Raw genomic sequence first — 20,571 nt, forward strand, 5'->3', positions numbered from 1 at the left:
TGATCTTTCCGTTCGCGTAGCTGAGCGCACTGCCCTCGGGGCAACCCTGCTCACCGCCAGCGGACAAACGGCAGCGCAACTTGCTGACCTGGGAGAGAGCAACCAGCGCTGCTCTCTCCGTGCCTGCGGCCTATCCCCCGCCCTGACCCTTCGCACCGGGTGAGTAAACAGCTATCCCATCACTAGGGCGGCCGCTTCCTCGGACACCCCGGTAGCTACAGCTCGCCTGCCCCGCTCCCAGGAGCGCTGCTACGCCGGCAGCTCCTCCGCTCAGGTGGGGCCCGGGCCCCGGCCACGGCCCCGGCTACCGCTAGCTGCGTCTGCAGCTCCCCCCTCCCGCCCCGCGCGCCAGCCGCACGTGCAGCCCCAGCCCAGGGCGCTCGCGGCACAGAGGCACCAGGAGGGGCGCGAGCGAGGGCCGCGCGGCCCGCGCGCGCGCACACGCGCCCCCAGCCGGCCGCGGCCTCTCGCGCGCTAGCCGCTGAGCCGAGCCCCGCCCCCGCCTGGCGGGGAGGCGTCCGTCCCGCCCCGCTCTCTATGGTTTTGCCCCCACGTCTACCCGGCTGGGCGGACCGTTGCCTGTGGCTGCCGGAGGCGGGGCTGGGGCCGTCCGGCGGGGTCTCGGCCGCGCCGCGGCGCCATTTCCCCACTGGCCTCCAGGGAGCGCTTCCCCCCCCGCGCCGGCGGCCGCGGCGGGGCGCTGCGGAGCCGCCTTCCCACCCTCCCCGCGGCCGGGGGCTGGCTGGGGGCCGGCCGTCCCCGCCTTCCCCGCTCCCCCTCCCCCGGGCCGGGACTCGCCGCCGCCGCCTCCTCCCAGAGCCGCTCGGTGCCTCGCCGCCGCCGGGCCATGGAGTCCGCGTGAGGGAGCCGCCCCCGCCCATCCCCGCCGGGCGCCGCGCGCCGCGCTCGCCCCCGCCCCCGCGCATCCCATCCCGGCGCCGGCTCCTCCCCGCGCTGCGGGGGCCGCGTCCCGCTGCTGAGCGGGGATTGATGCGGAGAGCGACGGCAGCGCCATGCAGCCCCCGCCGAGGAAGGTGGGAGCCGCGGGGAGCCGCTGGGGCGGGCTGCATGTGGGGGGGGTGGCACCGGGGTTCAGGGACCGGGGTACTGGCTGTGCGGGGGGGTTGGGGCTGGGTGGATTGGGGTGTAGTGGGGGTGGCACTGGGGTTCAGGGACCGGGGTACTGGCTGTAGTGGGGGGGTTGGGGCTGGGTGGATTGGGGATTGGGGATCGGGGTGGGGTGGGGGTGGCACTGGGGTTCAGGGACCGGGGTACTGGCTGTGCGGGGGGGTTGGGGCTGGGTGGATTGGGGATCGGGGTGGGGTGGGGGTGGCACTGGGGTTCAGGGACCGGGGTACTGGCTGTACGGGGGGGATTGGGGCCGGGTGGATTGGGGATCGGGGTACAGTGGCGGTGGGGGTGGCACTGGGGTTCAGGGACCGGGGTACTGACTGTACTGGGGGGGTTGGGGCTGGGTGGATTGGGGATCGGGGCATAGTGGGGGTGGCACTGGGGTTCAGGGACCGGGGGACTGGCTGTGCGGGGGGGTTGGGGCTGGGTGGATTGGGGATCGGGGTGGGGTGGGGGTGGCACTGGGGTTCAGGGACCGGTTACTGGCTGTGCGGGGGGGTTGGGGCTGGGTGGATTGGGGATCGGGGCATAGTGGGGGTGGCACTGGGGTTCAGGGACCGGGGTACTGGCTGTACTGGGGGGCTTGGGGCTGGATGGATTGGGGATCGGGGTGGGGTGGAGTTGGCACTGGGGTTCAGGGACTGGGGTACTGGCTGTACTGGGGGGTTGGGGCTGGGTGGATTGGGGATCGGGGTACAGTGGCGGTGGGGCTGGCACTGGGGTTCAGGGACCGGGTACTGGCTGTACGGGGGGGGGGGGTTGGGGCTGGGTGGATTGGGGATCGGGGCATAGTGGGGGTGGCACTGGGGTTCAGGGACCGGGGTACTGGCTGTACGGGGGGCTGGGTGGATTGGGGTATAGTGGGGGTGGGGCTGGCACTGGGGTTCAGGGATTGGGGTACTGGCTGTACTGGGGGGTTGGGGCCTGGGTGGATTGGGGTATAGTGGGGGTGGGGCTGGCACTGGGGTTCAGGGACCAGGTACTGGCTGTACTGGAGGGTTGGGGCTGGGTGGATTGGGTATAGTGGGGGTGGGGCTGGCACTGGGGTTCAGGGACCGGGTACTGGCTATACTGGGGGGTTGGGGCTGGGTGGATTGGGGTATAGTGGGGGTGGGGCTGGCACTGGGGTTCAGGGACCGGGTACTGGCTGTACTGGGGGGTTGGGGCTGGGTGGATTGGGGATCGGGGTATAGTGGGTGTGGGGTGCCACTGGGGGGTTGGGGCTGGGTGTATTGGGGATCATCTGGGTGTGGGGTGGCACTGGCAGTACTGGTGGCATTGGCTGTATTAGGTTTGGGGGGCTACACTGTGAGCATGTGGGGTGCTGGGTGTATTGGGGTAGGGGCATTAGCTGTACACAGGTTGGTGTATTGGGATGTGGGGGGTTGGTGTGGAGGTGCCGGGTGCCACAGGCTGTATTGGGGTGGGGCGCTGGGGGCTCGGGTGTATTGGGAGTGAGGAGTTGGGGGTTGTTTGTGTGTAGAGGTTGGGGTATGTGAGGGTATGTTTTTATCTGTATTGGGGGGTTTGGGTAGGGCTTGGCTTGTATCGGGCTGGAGGTATATCAAATAGGATTGAGAGCTTAATTCACCTTGCTGGTTGTGTGGATGCATGTTGGAGTATGGGGGATTTGGAATTGTCTGTATTGGGGTGAAAAAGGGGCTAGGGTTAGGGAATGGTCTCTGCTGAGGTACTGAAGTGAGCTGTAGCTCACGAAAGCTTATGCTCAAATAAATTTGTTAGTCTGTAAGGTGCCACAAGTACTCCTTTTCTTTTTGCGAATACAGACTAACACGGCTGTTACTCTGAAACCTGAGGTGATAGAGTATGGCTGGATTGTGTAGATGAGGGTTGTTGAAGTGGGGGAGTTGTGTTTTGATGGTTGTATGGAGAGGAGGTTCATTGGATTGATGTGGGAGATTGGGGTTGGAATAGTTTACAGTGGGACTGATATGATGATTATGTTGGTGTGGAGGGTTGGAGTTATATAGATTGGGGTTGAGAGGGTTATTCTGTGAGTAGAAGAGATTATGGGGGTTAGCATATGGAGTGGGATAGAGTTAATTGTGTATGTAGGAAATGGTTTGTGGGTGCCTGTGTGGAGGGAGTTGCGTGGGTGAGGGTTATTGGGTGGGGGTGTCTGTGTTGTGTAAACAGAAGGCTGCTGTTTGTCCATCTCCTGTCATTCTCTGGGCTCCCTGGCTGCTCTGGGCATCCAGCTGCAGGGGACTCCTAATGACTCTGCCTCTGTTGTTGTGAGGATAGACTCTGCTTCCTTTGAAGGATTCTTATTTATGTTTCATGGGATTTTAGTTTGCATTTGGCATTTCATTTATATTGCATGTGTGCTTTATGCTTTGCCTCTTGTATTTTTTACATGCAATTTTATTTTCACTATGTAGGTTTCAACATTTGTATTGTTTTAAAAAAACCTAAACCCCTTTTCTGCTTAATCAGAGCATAGGGTTTGTATGTTTTGCTGTATCTTGAAAGGAGCTGAGGTGTGAAACTTATCTTGCTGTAGTGCTAGGATTGGGGGTTCTTGTTGCTGGGGGATTATTTTTGGTGTTGAGGGGGAAGCTGTTGCTAGCAGATGAGATCTGGAGGGTTGTTTTGCTTTGAGAGAAAGGGGAGGTTTGTGGCAGATCCTTTCCTTCACCTCGTCCCTGTCTTTCTCTCTTCCCCTCCCCCATAGCAGAAACTGTTATTTATTTCCCCCTTCATGCATGCATCAGATTTTTAGATGCGTGGATGCTGTTTCTTTTTTAGGCTGGTACATAGATGCATCTTGGCATTTAACACGTTGATTGATCGAGATCTCTTGTTTTAAAAACCCCATGTTTCTGTGGCCAAGTCAGTCCTTTTCTGGGGTTAATGTTTATCACAACAATCCCTCCCCCACCCACTGCCATGCTATCAGCTATCACTCTGGTACCCAGGCTGTTGAAATCTTAATGCCATAAGATTCAAAACATAAAGCAGGTATATTATAGTGATAAAAAAAGGCACAACCTTTCTGAAGTCATACTGTTAAGGAGGGAGACTTTTGATCTGATATACTGGCAACCACATGACTGCGTTTAAAGGCATGTTCATGAAACCATTGTAGGAGTGTTTAATCAATGCACATTTCATGAATGTGTAAATTGTTTTTATTAAGTGTTAAATCTGCAGCAGGTTATTTCTTTCCCCCAACTCCTTTATTTGTTTCAAGCTGAACCTCTTTTGTTGTAGACAGGTTTATCCTCAGAGGTTTGGAAGAAGAAAACATGCATATTTGTTGTCAACAAGCAAGACACAGCTCTGAGGTGCTTGATGTATGAAATGCAGACACTGCAGGGTTAGATCCAAACAATATATAGTAAAATCAGTCTTTGGTTAAGTAGATGCATAGGGTTATGTTAACCAAGCAAAACAGGTTTACACATACTGAAAATGTTTAATTTGCACATTCTGATGGACAGTTAGATTATAAAGTTAGATGAAGGAAATCAAATATTTTTCCCCACTGAAATGACAGCTGGACCCTACATAAAATATATGATCTGTCTTTTTTGTAGGTAAAAGTTACACAAGAGCTAAAAAACGTTCAAATTGAGCAGATGACAAAACTTCAGGCCAAGCATCAGGGAGAATGTGATCTACTTGAAGATATGAGGTAAGGTTACAGCAAATGCTACCAAATTCCTGTAAGATCTCCTTTTGGAAGAACATTGGGTTACAAAACTCCAGGAACTGACGATGGAATTTCCTCTTGGATTTCCTGCTTTTAGGCTGTTAAAGTTTTGACACAGCTGGGAATTATAACGGGGACTAACACAGCGCAAATAGTTTTTTCTTCTCTTCAATGGGGCAAGTGTACAAATGTGTCATGAAGAAATCCAGAAAGTATTGGTCTGTTCAGCACTATTTTTCTTTGGGATAGACTCACAGTTCAAGTGATGTCTCTAGTGTTAAATACATTTTTTATAAATACTTTCATAAAGGTAGTGATGATTTATAGTTAGCCATAGGAAGTTTTAAAGAGCATTCACTACATGAATTTATTTTTTTGTGCAGAAAATATGAGTAAAAATATTTGCACTAGTACTTATAAAGCACTTTTGTTACATAACCTTGCACATTGAAATCAACAGAAAAGTTCTGCGTGTTTCATACGGTAGTTTCATTATTTATCCTTAAATAATGTGAATGTTTGTCTTTATCATTTATGTATGTTATGATCAAAGCAGGACTAATGGGCACCTGGAATTATGTGGCGAATGAATCACTAACCCTGTTTAGAAACTGTCAGTTTCTACAATGGGCATGCTGTGAAATAGTCAAATGTCATCAATACACCTATTGCTTTCCTTCTTTTTGGCTCCTTGTGCTTCACTCAGTAACTGAAAATCCAGTAAGATTACTTATCAGTAGAGAGCAAGTGAAGTGCCAGCTCAAAGTTTTAACTTCACAAGAGATTAGAATACAGTGAAGTTCTTACAGTTTCAGTCTGTCTCCTTACATCCCATGTCAATAAAACTTGTCAGATTCAGAAATGTATGCACTTTCCATCTTTGTCTGAACCCTGCTCTCTTTCATGGGTAGTGAAACAAGCTTCTGTACGGGAAGGATCACCACATCTGTTATTTTACAAGTAGTAGCTATACATTATTTGGAAAGTAAATACTGGTTAATGAGTAGCAGATTGGTATGTGAGGATTTTTTTCCTTAGATAGAAACTTAATTTTATTATATCTGCACCTGGTAACGCTGCTTTAGTTCAGGTTCTGTCAGCATTTCCTTTCTAGACACTTATTTTCAGAGGTTTGTAGTTTAAGCATTTATACTTGTTTTCTGCTGAAACATGGCATAAAATCTTATTGTCTCTGGTCACAGAAAAGTTACAGGAGAGCAAAAATGTTTTCTTGAATTAATATAATTTTTAAAACGTTAGTGTTACAAATTAAGAATCTGTATTAAGAGTCTGGTCACTGAGTAGACATAGTAGAGCCTTTCCATCATATGCTATGTATTACACATTTTATCTGTAAAAATCTGTTTTTTCAAAAGAACGCTCTTTACCACTTAGGTACAATAGTATTAAAAAGAAAAACATTTTAAAACAATTTTTTCCGTTCTTTACTCTTACGGTTTGCATGCAAGAATGGAAATGAAGCTCCTAAAGGGGGTACACCTGCCATTCTGTGACTTGACTAATTTTCTGTCTATGTAAGACTTAAATAGGTGTCTTTCCTATAGTATGAATATGTGGATTCTGTGTTGTCTTCTAAACTGGAGTTTCAGTTGACAGTACAGTGCCTTATTGGAATGCATGTGTGAAAACAAACACAGCAGGTTTTTAAACAGCAAGTTAGTACTCGGTCCTTTCACTTATTGGGGTCTGGGTTCAATTTTTGATTAGATTTGATGGTAAAAAACTTTGTGCATTTGATTCAGCATAGTCTTTTAATGGCATTTGACTGACTAACATTACCACCACACAGCTTTTGCAGTCTTTGCAGAAGAAGAGCTGGTATTAGAATAGCAGGGATGGTGTATGTTTGAGATGAATTTAAGCATGGTGAATAATGCACAGTGACTGATGCCTAGCTTTTGTGAAGGTTATCCGTGTATCTCCTTCATGAATTTGTCACTGTCCTTCTATCAAATGTCAGGGTTTGGAGTTGGCCCTTGAGCTCTGGCAAGTCAAGGTGTAAAATTTGTTGCTGACTCTTATTTTGTGCTTCAGCCACTCCTTAAATCTAGCAACTTTTAACCTTTTCCCTTATTTTTGACCTCTTCCTCAGAACATTCATTTGTAGCATCATCCTCTCTTCTGGTTTTGTGTTTCTTGAGCATTAAAATGACCAGCTTTCCAAGAGTAGAAGTAATTCTTGTGTTTGTGTCACTTTTCAAATATAAGGCAGTTAGTTGAGTGTGATTTTATAGGGACTATGCCTTTTCTGCAGCTCATGCCATGTATATGTAATTTCTCATTTGGAGATGGATGTCATTAAAAATAGTAATTGAAACTACAGAACTTCAATAGCAAGTGCAAACTATGCAATTCTTTTGTTATGGCTAGGCTTGGAGAATTCATTTTTTAAATAATTTGGACAGATATCACCAGTGTTTGTTTTAAACCATTTAAAATGATTTGATTTGCATTTTCACAATTGAAGGAAATTATGGGGCAAAGTCAGACTATGTAATGACAGTAGACATTAAGATTCAAAAAGTTAAAGCTTTATAATGGTTAAAACACAAATTGTCAACATCTCATGTCAAAACATACAAAAGTATCTTTAAACTCCAAGTTCTAAAGCAGCATTTTTTTCTTTCTTTGCCTATCTGTACTTTTCTGTTATGGATGGAAATATTTTTTCCTTGGTTTATGTGTGTGTATGGTGAAATTGACACCAATAAAACCTAATCCTTCCAAGTATATTAAAGGTATACAAACAGTCCTGTAGTTAGCCAAATAGAAATGGGGAGGCAAAGGCAATGTGAACTGGTGGGAAAAGGATGTGAGGTCAAGGGGACTTTCTCCACAACAGTTTAAAATGCTAAATAAAAGTTCCTGTCTAAAAGACTTTAAAACATCTCAAAACAAATGTGTGTGGACTGGGCGGATGCAGCAGGGGAAGATGGCTGCCTAAACCTGGAACTGCTGCTCAGCTCCACTAAAATCTGCTAACATCTGCTAAAGTAAGGCAAAGTTTTTGCCTCTGGGTGGTTCATCCTGCTTTTAACATCTTAGTAGCAGATGGATCTCATTTTGAACCCCCCTTCCTCCTGGGACTCCCCACAAATTGCAGAGAAGCAGAGGCTCTCTGACAGCCTTGTACAGTGCAGCATGGCACCACTCACAGTGGAGACCCTGATAGGCCTGTATCAGATCTATAAAATGCTAAAGCAGGTATCAGAAGAACAGATTATGCTTCAAAAAATATCAGAGGATATTTCTGAAATTAAAGCCACAGCTGCAGCACAACAGGTCAGTTTGCAGGAGCTATCCTCCAGGATCAGGGAGGGCTCTGTTAGGATCATTGTAGATCAGCACCTTGAATGAGGTCTTGCAATATGCGTTAACTACTTATGCTAAACAATCTGTTACACTTTGTATTCAGGTGACACTTTGACGACCTTTCCCAGACCTGTAGAATAGCTCTGTGTAGCTCAAAAGCTTCTCTTTCACCAATGGAAGTTGGTCCACTAAAAGCCCACCTCGTGTCTCTAATAGATGAGCAACAAAGTCTGATCCAAAATCTACAAGATAGAGTGAATGATTTGGAGAGCTGGTCCAGAAGAAATAATTTGAGAGTGGCTGGGTTCCCTGAAGATGGGGAAGAAGAGGGAAGTCTAGTAGAATTTTTGTCTAAAACCTTACTTGGGATCTTTCCTTACATCCCAACAGAGAGTAGGACAGAGAGAGTGCCCACTGCTTCCTAGCCACCAAACGCAGGGCATTTATATTAAAATTCCTAAAATACAGTGTGAAAGAATCCATCTTTAAAAGAGCCTGAGAAAAAGGAAAGTGAGCTGGAATGGGCACAAAATAAAGATTTTTTTCCCCACTGCAGCTGGGATGTAGTTTAAAAAAAAAAAAAAAGCCCTGTTTACTATGGCAAGGAAGCTGGCGAAGGAGAAAGGCGAGGCGTGACCTAATTTTATAGCCTTTCCGGTTATTTTTAAGGTCGGGCAGGGTGGCCAGCTCATTAGCTTCTCCAAACTGAGAAGCAGCAAAGTGCATTGCCTCCATATAATAAAACACATTAACCATATGTTGCCTTGGGATTTACCTTTGCTATTCAGCAGTTGTTGCCAGGCTGTTGTCACCAGCAGTAAAGGAGAAACACCCACCTCAGCTCTGCATCCCTATATGTGCCATCTTCCCTGTATGTAAAGTAAGGAGGAACCATCTGATGCTCAGACTCAAATCCCTCTGATTTTTTTCCAGCAGATTCTTCAGTAGTATCTGTCTTGTATGATCCTAACCTTTGATGCAAAGATATGTGTATTTTAGCCCCAAACCCTTTTTAAAATGTGCTCAAGATGTTCACCCTTCTTTCTCCCTTCCCCCAACCCCCCATCTCTGCTTTTGTAATGGAGAGGGGTTGGGGAATAATCATTTATTTTGCATTCGACATGGATACAAAGAGGATACGTTCATTTGAGCTGCCCCCCCGACCTGATATTTTTTCTCCCACTCTGACTTGAGAGCGTGGCTGTCTCACATCTTCCTTTTTTTACAGCCGACCTGTCGTATCTCCTCTCAACTCCTTTCAGAGTAACAGCCGTGTTAGTCTGTATTCGCAAAAAGAAAAGGAGTACTTGTGGCACCTTAGAGACTAACCAATTTATTTGAGCATAAGCTTTCGTGAGCTACAACCCCCTTCATTACATGCATGAAGTGAGCTGTAGCTCACGAAAGCTTATGCTCAAATAAATTGGTTAGTCTCTAAGGTGCCACAAGTACTCCTTTTCTTTTTTCTCAACTCCTTGTGCATTTGGCACTTACCCTCTTGCCACTCTGTTTTCTCTTCTCCCTCCTCTCCACCTAAACTCCTTTTGAATTTCCAAGAATACCCTTCATCCTGAACTCCTCACCCTAGTTATACCCCCAGGGTCTCGGTGGCATGACATAAGATGCATTTTGGGTTACTTCCCCCCCGTGAGTACCTGTGGCTAATTTCCTTACATGTGTTTCTGGGAACATAAAAGGAATTGCTTCCCTGTTACATACCTGTGAAAATTATGGCTGCCCTAGGTGACATGAAATTGGGTCAGACCCAGGACAGCTGCAATATGGTTTTGCCGCTGAATTTTACGTCTGGTTCAAAGACACCCTGCCTGACTCCCAGAATGGCTGAGGCTTTTGATGGAGGCACTCTGTGCTCTTTAGTGAATGAAACCCCGATCTCAGTCATTCTTAAGCCTGACAGATGCCCAGAACGTGCTAGCTATCAACCAATATCCTTAATCAACTTTGATATTGAAGTATTGTCTAAAATCCCAGCTGGGTGATTAGAAAAAATGAGCACAATACATCTGGACCAGGTGGGTTTTATACAAAAGAGACATGGGTCAGACAATACTCATTGGTTTATCAGTATGTCATCCTACTACCAAAACCCCTTGAAACTATTGACTATTTTGTCACTGAATGCAGGAAAAAACCTGCATCAGAGTTAATTGGAAGTAATTTGTTCCTCATTCTACAAAAAAATCAGATTTTGTCCATTTTTTGTGTCTTGGATTAGACTTTTGTACTCCAATCCTAGCTCCCATGTTGTACCCAATAACTACATCTCCCCTCTTTCAGTCTTTACCATGGTATGAGACAGGGCTTTCCCCTGTCCACACCATCTGTTTGATTTTTTTCCTTATTGCTATCGGCAGTACAAATTAAAGCAGTGGTTCTCAAAGCCGGTTCGCCACTTGTTCAGGGAAAGCCTCTTCCGGGCCGGGGTGGTTTGTTTACCTGCCGCATCCGTAGGTTTGGCTGATCACGGCTCCCACTGGCCGCTGTTCGCAGTTGCGGGAAGCAGCACGGGCCAAGAGACATGCTGGCCACCCTTCCCGCAGCCCCCATTGGCCTGGAGCGGTGAACCGCGGCCAGTGGGAGCTGCGATCGGCCGAACCTGCAGACACGGCAGGTAAACAAACCGGTCTGGCCCGGCAGGGGCTTTCCCTGAACAAGGGGCTGACTGGCTTTGAGGACCACTGAATTAGAGTATACCATGAATCCAGGGTCTAAAAACAGTATCCTAAGAAATTTAAAATATGTTTTCATAATTCTATACATCATCAACCCCCTTCAGGCAATCTCCAATGTATTACAAACTATTAAATTCTTTGGGAAAATCTCAGCATACAAAATTAATTTGCAAAGGTCAGAGGCTCTCAGTATCTCTTGAAGGGTGCATAATGTCTCCTTCTTAGAATTACCTTTTGCTGGCAGCAAGTGTAAATCGGGTAGTTGGGAGTCTTCTTTCCTAGAAATATATAAAAAAGTAAAAATTAGTCTTTTTATCACACAGATGGCTTTGGATTTACATAGATGGCAGGCCCTTCCTCTATCCCTTCGGGGCAGAGTTAATATATTAGAGATAAATGTCCTCCAGAGAATTCTATTTGTTCTTAATTCCTTGCAAGTTTATATTTCCTGGCTTCTGTTTTCCCCTGCCCCAGAATTAACATTTTTAAAACTTTCTTGTGGGGTATGGGCAACAATCCCAGGTTATCCTTTTAAAAATGCAACTGCCTATGAAGTCAGGTGACTTTGGGCTTGACTGTATTTCCTCAGTCTTGAGCCAAGTGATACAATGGCTAGCACCCCCAACACTCACGCCCTCCAGCCTGGCTGTACATGGAGAAAGCAGTTGTAGCCCCTTGCCACTAGAATCTGTTCTAAATAAATAGTAAGGCTATATTATCAATTTTTCCTAGAATAACTTGCCAGTTGCCACTGGGAATAAGATATTATGTTCTGTTAATTACCAGCATATAGGATTCACCAAAACCACAGGGCCCTAAATGCACTTGTGTATTACATAGAATCATAGAAATGTCAGAGTGGAAGGGACCTTGAGAGGTCACCTAGTCCAGCTCCTCACACTGATGCAGGACCAAATATACCTAGACCATCTCTGACAGGTATTAGTCTAACCCGTTCTTATAAACCTCCAATGACAGGAATTCCACAATCTCTTTGGAAGCCTATTCCAGTAGTTAACTATTCTTAAAATTAGTTTTTCCTAATATGTATCCTAAATCTCCCTTGCTGCAGATTAACCATATTACTTCTTGTCCTACCTTCTGTGGATATAGAGAACAATTGATCTCTGTCTTCTTTATAACAGCCCTTAACATATTTGAAGACTGTTATTAGGTTCCTCATCAGTCTTCTTTTCTATGACTAAACATGCCCAGTTTTTTAAACATTTCCTCATAAATTAGGTTTTCTAAACCTTTTACCATTTTTGTTGCTCTCCTGGGCTCCCTCTGGTTTATCAACATGGTTCCTCAAGTGTAGTGCTCAGAACTGGACACAGTACCCCACCTGAGGCCTTACCAGTGCTGAATAGAGTGGGACAGTTACCTTCCATGTCTTACATATCACACTCCTGTTAATAAACCTCATAATAGTAACCTTTTATGCAACTACATAACATTGTTGACTCATATTCAATTTGTGATCCATTATAACCCACAGATCCTTTTCAGCAGTAATTGCTGCGTAATCAAGTTATTGCCCATGTTGTGGTTGTGCATTTGATTATTCCTTCATATGTATCATACTTTGCACTTGTCTTTGTTGAATTTAATCTTGTTGATTTCAGACCAATTCTCCAATTTGTCAAGGTCGTTTTGAATTCTGATCCTGTCCTCCAACGTGTTTGCAATCCATCCCAACTTGGTGTCGTCTGCAATGTTTATAAGCATACTCTCCATTTAGTTGATAGTACTGGACCAAGGACAGATGCCTGAAGGACCCCGCTACTTATGTATCCCCACTTTGACAGCGAATCATAGATAACTACTCTTTGAGTATGGTCTTTCAATCAGTTTTGCATCTACCTTATAATAATTTCAACTAGACCACATTTCCCTAGTTTGCGTATGAGAATTTCCCAGAAATGTACTCAAGTATAATATATGAAAACGTTCGCCTCTTCCTCCATCTCTTTTGTCTTCCTTCCTCTGTTCTTGAAGTCTTTCCACCCTAACTTCTCTTCTTTAGTCTTCCCTTGCTTACTTAGTTTAGTCCACCACTCTTTAGTCCATTTCTATTCATCACTCCCGTGGTGTTCTTTCTTTCCACGTTCTTTCACCTTTTCCCCCTCATACAGTATGTTCTGGGTTCCTCCCTTTCTCCAAAATCCATTCTGTAGTTCGTCACACTTGCCCTCCATACTGAAAATCCATTCTCCACTTATGATTTCTGCATGACACAGTTCTATCTGTGTTTCATTTGTGTCCTTTTCCCCCAGTTCATCAAATCTTGACCTTGCATTTTTCTGCCATCAATCCAGTTCTGGTATCGCACACTCGAGTTCACTGTTCTTGTTGTCTACTCCCCTCCAAAGGTTTACCTCAACCAGCTAATATGTGTTAAGGCTGCAGGCTACATTAGCATTTTAACAGTGTTAGCAACCACCTTCCTATGTAGACAAGGTCTTTGTGTCTGCTTGCTCAACCCTTCCTGGCCAAGAGGCTCCTCTTTTGAGCATTCCCTGCCCTCTTGAGCTCTGTTATCCCATGTAGGATGCTGCATTTACTACTGCATTTACTACTACATGTTGCTCTTTCAGCTCCTCAATGGACTTTCTTCCACTTGTGCTCCACTGAGATGCGCAACTGGGGAACAGCTGAAGTAAAAGCTGGTAGTCTTCCTCATGGAGGGGAAGAGAGGAATTCTTGAAGGGGAAAGGGAAGGGTACTTTGGGGCAGAGAGGTAGAGGAGGGTAGCACAGGGTGTGGGAGAGGAGATTCTGGGGGCCGGAAAGAGAAGTGGATATTATTATTAATCATGTTTATTATGCTAGTGCCTAAAGACCAACTCGAAATGGGGTTCCATTTTGCCAGACACTGTACAATTGGAGCAGACACTCCCTCCGCCAAAGAGCTTACAATCTAAATAGATAAAACAGATGCAGGCTGGGGGGGAAGGGATATAGCAAATAGCAGAATGAACAACGTGATGACCGCATATGTCATGCTAGTTCTAGAGAAGAAATTGATTGCGGGTTTTCTGGTTTGGGGGCTGGGTACAAGGAAAGGGAGTAGCTGCAGTCATACGGTGGTGATGCTCCCTTGTAGTGACAGGACTAAGTATGACTGAACATTACAGATCTCAAGAAGATAAATTTGCATTTATGAATGCATAGTTATATCTGTAGATGTCTGGTTACCACTGATATTAACATGACATTTTATGTATTGAATTGTGTTCTGCTTAATGAAGTTGCATATAACCTTTTACTGTGATTTCACTTTACACTCTCCAGGGAACTCAGCTACACTTCTGTAATCTCTCGGATTGTTGGTAGCTGTGTGATAAGGTTTTTCGCAACTGGGGCTGAGAGTTAAACCTACTGAAGTAGAAACAAAGTACTAATTGCAGCTTCATGTATATTTTAAACATAGAGTATCTAATACAGCAGTTACAACTCAGATCATCTAAAATATTCTGATGTTAGGAAAATCCAATCATTCTATAACATACTGTGTTGCAAAACAGAAGCTGAGAAAAACAGGCCTTGAAAAAGCTGCAAGAGGGCTAAACCTTCTAAACAGAGGGAAGTGCTGTGCGGCCCACTATCCAGAGGCAACATAGTGATGAGAGGATTGGGCCAAAAGAAATCTGATGAGGTTCAACAAGGACAAGTGCAGAGTCCTGTACTTAGGACGGAAGAATCCCATGCACTGCTACAGACTAGGGACCGAGTGGCTAAACAGCAGTTCTGCAGAAAAGGACCTAGGGGTTACAGTGGACAAGAAACTGGATATGAGTTAACAGTGTGCCCTTGTTGCCAAGAAGGCTAACGGCATTTTGAGCTGTATAAGTAGGAGCATTGCCAGCAGATTGAGGGACGTGTTCGTTCCCCTCTATTTGGCATTGGTGAGGCCTCATCTAGAGTGTGGTGTCCAGTTTTGGGCCCCACATTACAAGAAGGATGTGGAAAAATTGGAAAATGTCCAACGGAGGGCAACACCAATGATTAGGGGGCTGGAGCACATGAGTTACGAGGAGAGGCTCAGGGAACTGGGATTATTTAATCTGCAGAAGAGAAGAATGAGGGGGGATTTGATAGCTGCTTTCAACTACCTGAAAGGGGGTTCCAAAGAGGATAGATCTAGACTGTTCTTCGTGGTACTAGATGACAGAGCAAGGAGTAATGGTCTCAAGTTGCAGTGGGGGAGGTTTAGGTTGGATATTAGGAAGAACTTTTTCACTAGGAGGATGGTGAAGCACTGGAATGGAATGGGTTACCTAGGGAGGTGGTGGAATCTCCACCCTTAGAGGTTTTTAAGGTCAGGCTTGACAAAGCCCTGGCTGGGATGATTTAGTTGGGGATTGGTCTTGCTCTGAGCAGGGGGTTGGGCTAGATACCTCCTGAGGTCCCTTATAACCCTGATATTCTATGATTCTGTGGTGAGAAGTCCAATATCTACCAGTCCCTAGTTGTTGAGAAGATGGATGATGCTGGGATTCCCACTAGGATCTCGTTCCCGAATCCTGTTTGAGGCTCCATCTTTTGCTTTAGTCTCTGGCTTTTAGGAATTGATACATTCTTAAGGAATGTATCATCAACTCCTAAAGGAGAACACTTCAATCTTCCTGGACATTCTATAACAGATTTAAAAGTAGTCATACTTGAACAAAAAAACTTCTGAAACAGACTTCAAAGAGAAACCGCAGAACTAAAATTCATTTACAAATTTAATATCATAAATTTGGGCTTGAATAGGGACTGGGAGTGGCTGGCTCACTACAAAAGCAACTTTCCCTCTCCTGGAATTGACACCTCCTCACAATTACTGGGAGCGGACTACATCCACCCTGATTGAATTGGCCCTGTCAACACTGGTTCTCCACCTGTGAGGTAACTCCCTTCTCTTCATGTGTCAGTATAATAATGCCTGCATCTGTAATTTTCACTCAATGCATCTGAAGAACTGGGTTTTTTACCCACAAAAGCTCATGCCCAAATAAATCTGTTAGCCTTTAAGGTGCCACCAGACTCCTTGTTTTTGTGGATACAGAGTACCACGGCTACCCCCTGATACTTGATTCCTGGAATGACTCCTGGAAAGGAGAAGCAGTTCTTTACACAGACACAGACACTCCGCTGTCCAGAGGCTCCTGGCAAGGAGGTGTAGTTGTCTTTGCTACTCTACTGCTCCTCAAAATTCCTGAGTGCTGCAGCAGGGAGGCTGTATCTGGACTACTTTATTCCATCTCCAGGGTTGTCATCTCCAGTGAATAGCTTTGTTGCTTGCCTCTGCTTCTCATAGATGTTTCTAAGCATCAGCAGAGTGAAAATTACAAGATTCATGTTCATTTCACTGTTCCCAGAGGTTCCAAATAGTATCAGTTTTTACTATCTTGCTGCTTGGGGAAGTGAGCAACAGCTGGAGCTCGCTAACTGCAGACTCGGGAAGAGTGTGTTGCTTCATTTTGCTTGTAGCTCACCATGAGGCGAGAAGATTTAATCTGGAAGTTTAGAGTCTTTAGCTGTTGATGGCATTTCTTTCCTCACCAGAGAGATTCCTTTTCGCTAGTGATGAGTATGTGTTGATATTTTTCAAGCTGTGCCTACTTAAAATCGTTCAGTAAGTGCAGCATCGTTCATTTGGTGTTCTAACATGAAAACACTTTCTTAGAAGGCAGTGTTATTGCTTCTGAATATTCTTCTGCCTAAAGTGCTGCAGAATTTGTGGTCTAGGTATGTTATCTATAATTAGGCAGTCATTTAATAACATACATTCTTGAAGGAATTAAAACCTGGTGATGTTTGCACTGGAACTGTTTGAAGGACTGGAATACACTGAAATAATTTTGCCTACCAGGCATGGAAATTTAGGTTTGCAGCCTGGAAAAAAAAAAAATTTCAATATAAACATAGCAACAGTGTAGTCATTCAAGCCAATCTTGGCACAGTGATATGAGCGACAGTTCTTTTAAAATTCGTGTTCTAACCTGGTATGAAGCAGTAATGGATTGCCTGCTTTAATACCGGTAGGTATCATCATAACTTTGACTAACTGACAAAGTTCTAGTTAATTCTGGAGTGCATTTTTTTTTTTTTTGTGATCTGAAGTGGAAACAATAGTAAAATACAGTTATGTTTATAGGAGGAAAAAAATAAAATGTATTTATTCTTCCATTTGGACTTGAACTTTGTTTTTTATAAGAAAGCTTTATTTAAATCTACTACACAGTGTAAATGGGGTTAGGTTAATGACATTTATTTTCCTAACAGCTTGCAGGAAAGCTCAATATTTTTCCATTAGTAGCGAGTGAGCAAGACACTTTTCGTCTGCTGTTGTGTTGAGCAATGACTGAAAATGACTCAGACTACTAAAGACTGATAATGTTTTGCTATTGGTTACATTTACAGTCTTGACTAGAAATTACTTCTCTTATAAAAATTATTCTCCATTCCTTAAGTCATTGATTCTCTTTGCGGCTTAACCTTTATAGGAGTAAAGGAGTAAGACAAATTCTCCTTTTTTCCTAAGATATTATTTTACTAGCTTTCTGGAGCTCTGACTTAGTTTTCAGAGTAGCGGCCCGGTTAGTCTGTATCCGATGAAGTGAGCTGTAGCTCACGAAAGTTTATGCTCAAATAAATTTGTTAGTCTCTAAGGTGCCACAAGTACTCCTTGACTTGTTCGTTCTTCATCCAGTGAAGTTGTGCAGAGCCTTCACTGTTACAGTATCCACAATAATAATGTGAAGTGCCCTCAAGTGAGCATATTTATTTATTTTTGTTTTGTAAAAGCTGCTTTCAAGCATTTAATATGGTTTGGGTGCCAGTTACATGAATTAGGATACATAGTACAAATAATGATACAATGCAGAGAAATGTACTTCCTTTTCCCACCACCCATTAAAGGACTTGATCCTGTAAGATGCAAGCAGTCTTTAGAAGTACTGAATATCCTCAGCTCCCACTTGTTTCATTGGGAGTTGAAGGTGTTCACCACCCTTCCTTTTCACTATCCTTATTATGGGCTTAATCTGGAATTGCACACACGTTTATTAAGGGAATGAATGAAGGCTGGTTTGATTTCCTGTTTTGGTAGAGATTCTGTTTGTTTTCCAGTTTTTGTATCCTAAGCTGGCAGTGCTCTCAGCTCTTTGCACTTTGTCTACATTAAGGAAATTTTCTAAACAATTCCCGCTGTTGCTTAGGAGACTTAATGTAACTGTTTTTAAACAATGTGTCTACCCTGGTCAGAGCAAGTCTAATTGACATGGTGCTGAAAACGGCTGCTGGAGTTTGAGAGCTGCCAACATTAGAAACGGTGGGAATTTTTTTGTACAAATTCCATAGTGTAGATTATGCTACAGGGTTAGAGAAGAAAGACTTCTCTGCACCAGGAAATTTATCTGTAAAATGTGTGACAGTAGCTGGAGTATCTGAAGTGATGATGAAAATAGTTAAATGATCAATGTAGACAGGACCAGTATGTATTCAGTAGAGTTTCAAGAAATGTGGGTGGATTTTAGGTTGACGTAGGTTAATGCAGGCACTTGATGGTGCAGTGTGTTGCTATGCCAGTCTTTCTTTTAAAATTTGGATTCCTGGCCTGGGTTCAAGTCCAGCTTTGGAGTCAAAAGAGAAAATGCGTTTGTCCTTGTCTCTAGTCAGGGCTTGAAAAATCTACATGCCTTGTCAATGCTGATGAATGGGAAGCTCGTCCTGGTGAATAAGGGGACCTACATCAAATTCTGCAGAATGTATGGCTTCTTCATGGGAGGAAAAATTCTGTCTGTCTTTGGTTTATATTCAGAAGGTTCTACTAATGTTGGGCTGTTTTCTTGAGCCAGCAGACGAACCTAGTTTGCTGCATCTACTGCTCCTGCTTTTCCCACTTTGCCACTGAATTATATTAATTCTGGTCAGTGTTGCTTTTGCTATTCCTAAGGAACCCTCCACTCAAATCCTCTTTTATGGCTGGTGGGTTTAGTTTTCTGTCTGGTAGGTGTCTGATACATACATAGATATTAGGGCTCTCAATTAAAAAATAATAGGATACCATTTATTTAAATATTTTTGGAAGTTTTCCATATTTTCAAATATTTTGATTTCAATTACAACACAATACAAAGTGCACAGTGCTCACTTTATATTTATTTTTGATTACAAATATTTGCACTGTAAAACAAAATAGTATTTTTCAGTTCACCTCATACAAGTACTGTAGTGCAGGTTCTTTATCATGAAAGTTGAATTTGCAAATGTAGAATTATGTACAAAAATAACTGCATTCAAAAATAAAACAATGTAAAACTTTAGAGCCTACAGGTCCACTCAGTCCTATTTCTTGTTCAGCCAAACATTCAGACAAACAAATTTGTTTACATTTTCAGGAGATACGCTATCTGCTTCTTGTTCACAATGTCACCTGAAAGTGAGAACAAGTGTTTGCATGACATTGTTGCAGCCAGCGTCGCAAGATATTTAGATGCCAGATGTGCTAAAGATTCGTATGTCCCTTCATGCTTCATCCACCATTCCAGTGGGCATGTGTCCACGCTGATGGTGGGTTCTGCTCAATAACAATCCAAAGCAGTAAGAAGAAAAGGAGTACTTGTGGCACCTTAGAGACTAACCAATTTATTTGAGCATAAGCTTTCGTGAGCATAAGCTTTTCATGTGATGCATCCAATGAAGTGAGCTGTAGCTCATGAAAGCTTATGCTCAAATAAATTGATTAGTCTCTAAGGTGCCACAAGTACTCCTTTTCTTTTTGCGAATACAGACTAACACGGCTGTTACTCTGAATCCAAAGCAGTGCGGACCGACGCATATTCATTCTCATCATCCAAGTCAGATGCCACCAGCAGAAAGTTGATTTCTTTTTTGGTGGTTCGGGTTCTGTAGTTTCCGCATCGGAGTGTTGCTCTTTTAAGACTTCTGAAAGCATGCTCCACATCTCATCCCGATCAGATTTTGGAAGGCACTTCAGATTCCTAAACCTTGGGTTGAGTGCTGTAGCTATCTTTAGAAATCTCACATTGGTACCTTCTTTGCATTCTGTCAAATCTGCAGCAAAAGTGTTCTTAAAGTGAACAACGTGCTGGGACATTATCTGAGACTGCTGTAACATGAAATATATGGCAGAATGCAGGTAAAACAGAGCTGGAGACATACAATTCTCTCCCAAGGAGTTCAGTCACAAATTTAATTAACACATTTTTTTTTAAATGCAGCTTTGAAGCATTTCCTCTGGAATGGTGGCCGAAGCAAGAAGGGGCATAGGTTTAGCATATCTAGCACCTAAATAAATAGCTTCAATGCTGGCTACAAAAGCCTCATATGAACGCCTGTTCTCACTTTCTGGTAACATTGTAAATAAGAAGTGGGCAGCAGCATCTCCTGTAAATGTAAACAGACATGTTTGTCTTAGCAATTGGCTAAACAAGAAGTAGGGCTGAGTGGATTTGTAGGCTCTAAAGTTTTTCAGAAAAACATCCAAAATATTTAGTAAATTTAAATTGGTACTGTATTCTATTGTTTAACAGTCCAAGTAAAACTGTGATTAATCGTGATTAATTTTTTAAATCACGATTAATTGAGTTAACTGTGATTAATTGACAGCCCTTCATATAAAATATAGTTTTTTTAACTTGTGTTAAGTACATAAGTATGTCCAGTTTTCCATGGCTTGTCCTCTTCTTGTCATTCTTGGTAACGTGAAAGGGACTTTGCATTTCAC

At 44.1% G+C, this 20,571-nt stretch overlaps 1 protein-coding gene across 3 annotated transcripts in view; it reads left to right on the top strand.

Annotated features, from left to right (window-relative positions):
• Positions 1 to 813: 813 nt before the first annotated feature.
• FCHSD2 (FCH and double SH3 domains 2) overlaps positions 814 to 20,571 on the top strand; it is a 221,045-nt gene continuing 201,287 nt past the window's right edge. For 2 of the 3 annotated variants that reach the window (XM_077840679.1, XM_077840803.1), the window contains exons 1-2: positions 815 to 1,034; positions 4,692 to 4,789. In XM_077840679.1, the coding sequence (XP_077696805.1) occupies positions 1,014 to 1,034; positions 4,692 to 4,789 (119 nt within the window). In that variant the 5' untranslated portion in view covers positions 815 to 1,013. Of the gene's footprint in view, positions 1,035 to 4,691; positions 4,790 to 20,571 lie in introns of all 3 variants that reach the window. The other variant, XM_077840751.1, reaches the window with a different exon arrangement.

The sequence above is a fragment of the Eretmochelys imbricata genome, chromosome 1, assembly GCF_965152235.1.
Source record: "Eretmochelys imbricata isolate rEreImb1 chromosome 1, rEreImb1.hap1, whole genome shotgun sequence".
Lineage (NCBI taxonomy): Eukaryota > Metazoa > Chordata > Testudines > Cheloniidae > Eretmochelys > Eretmochelys imbricata.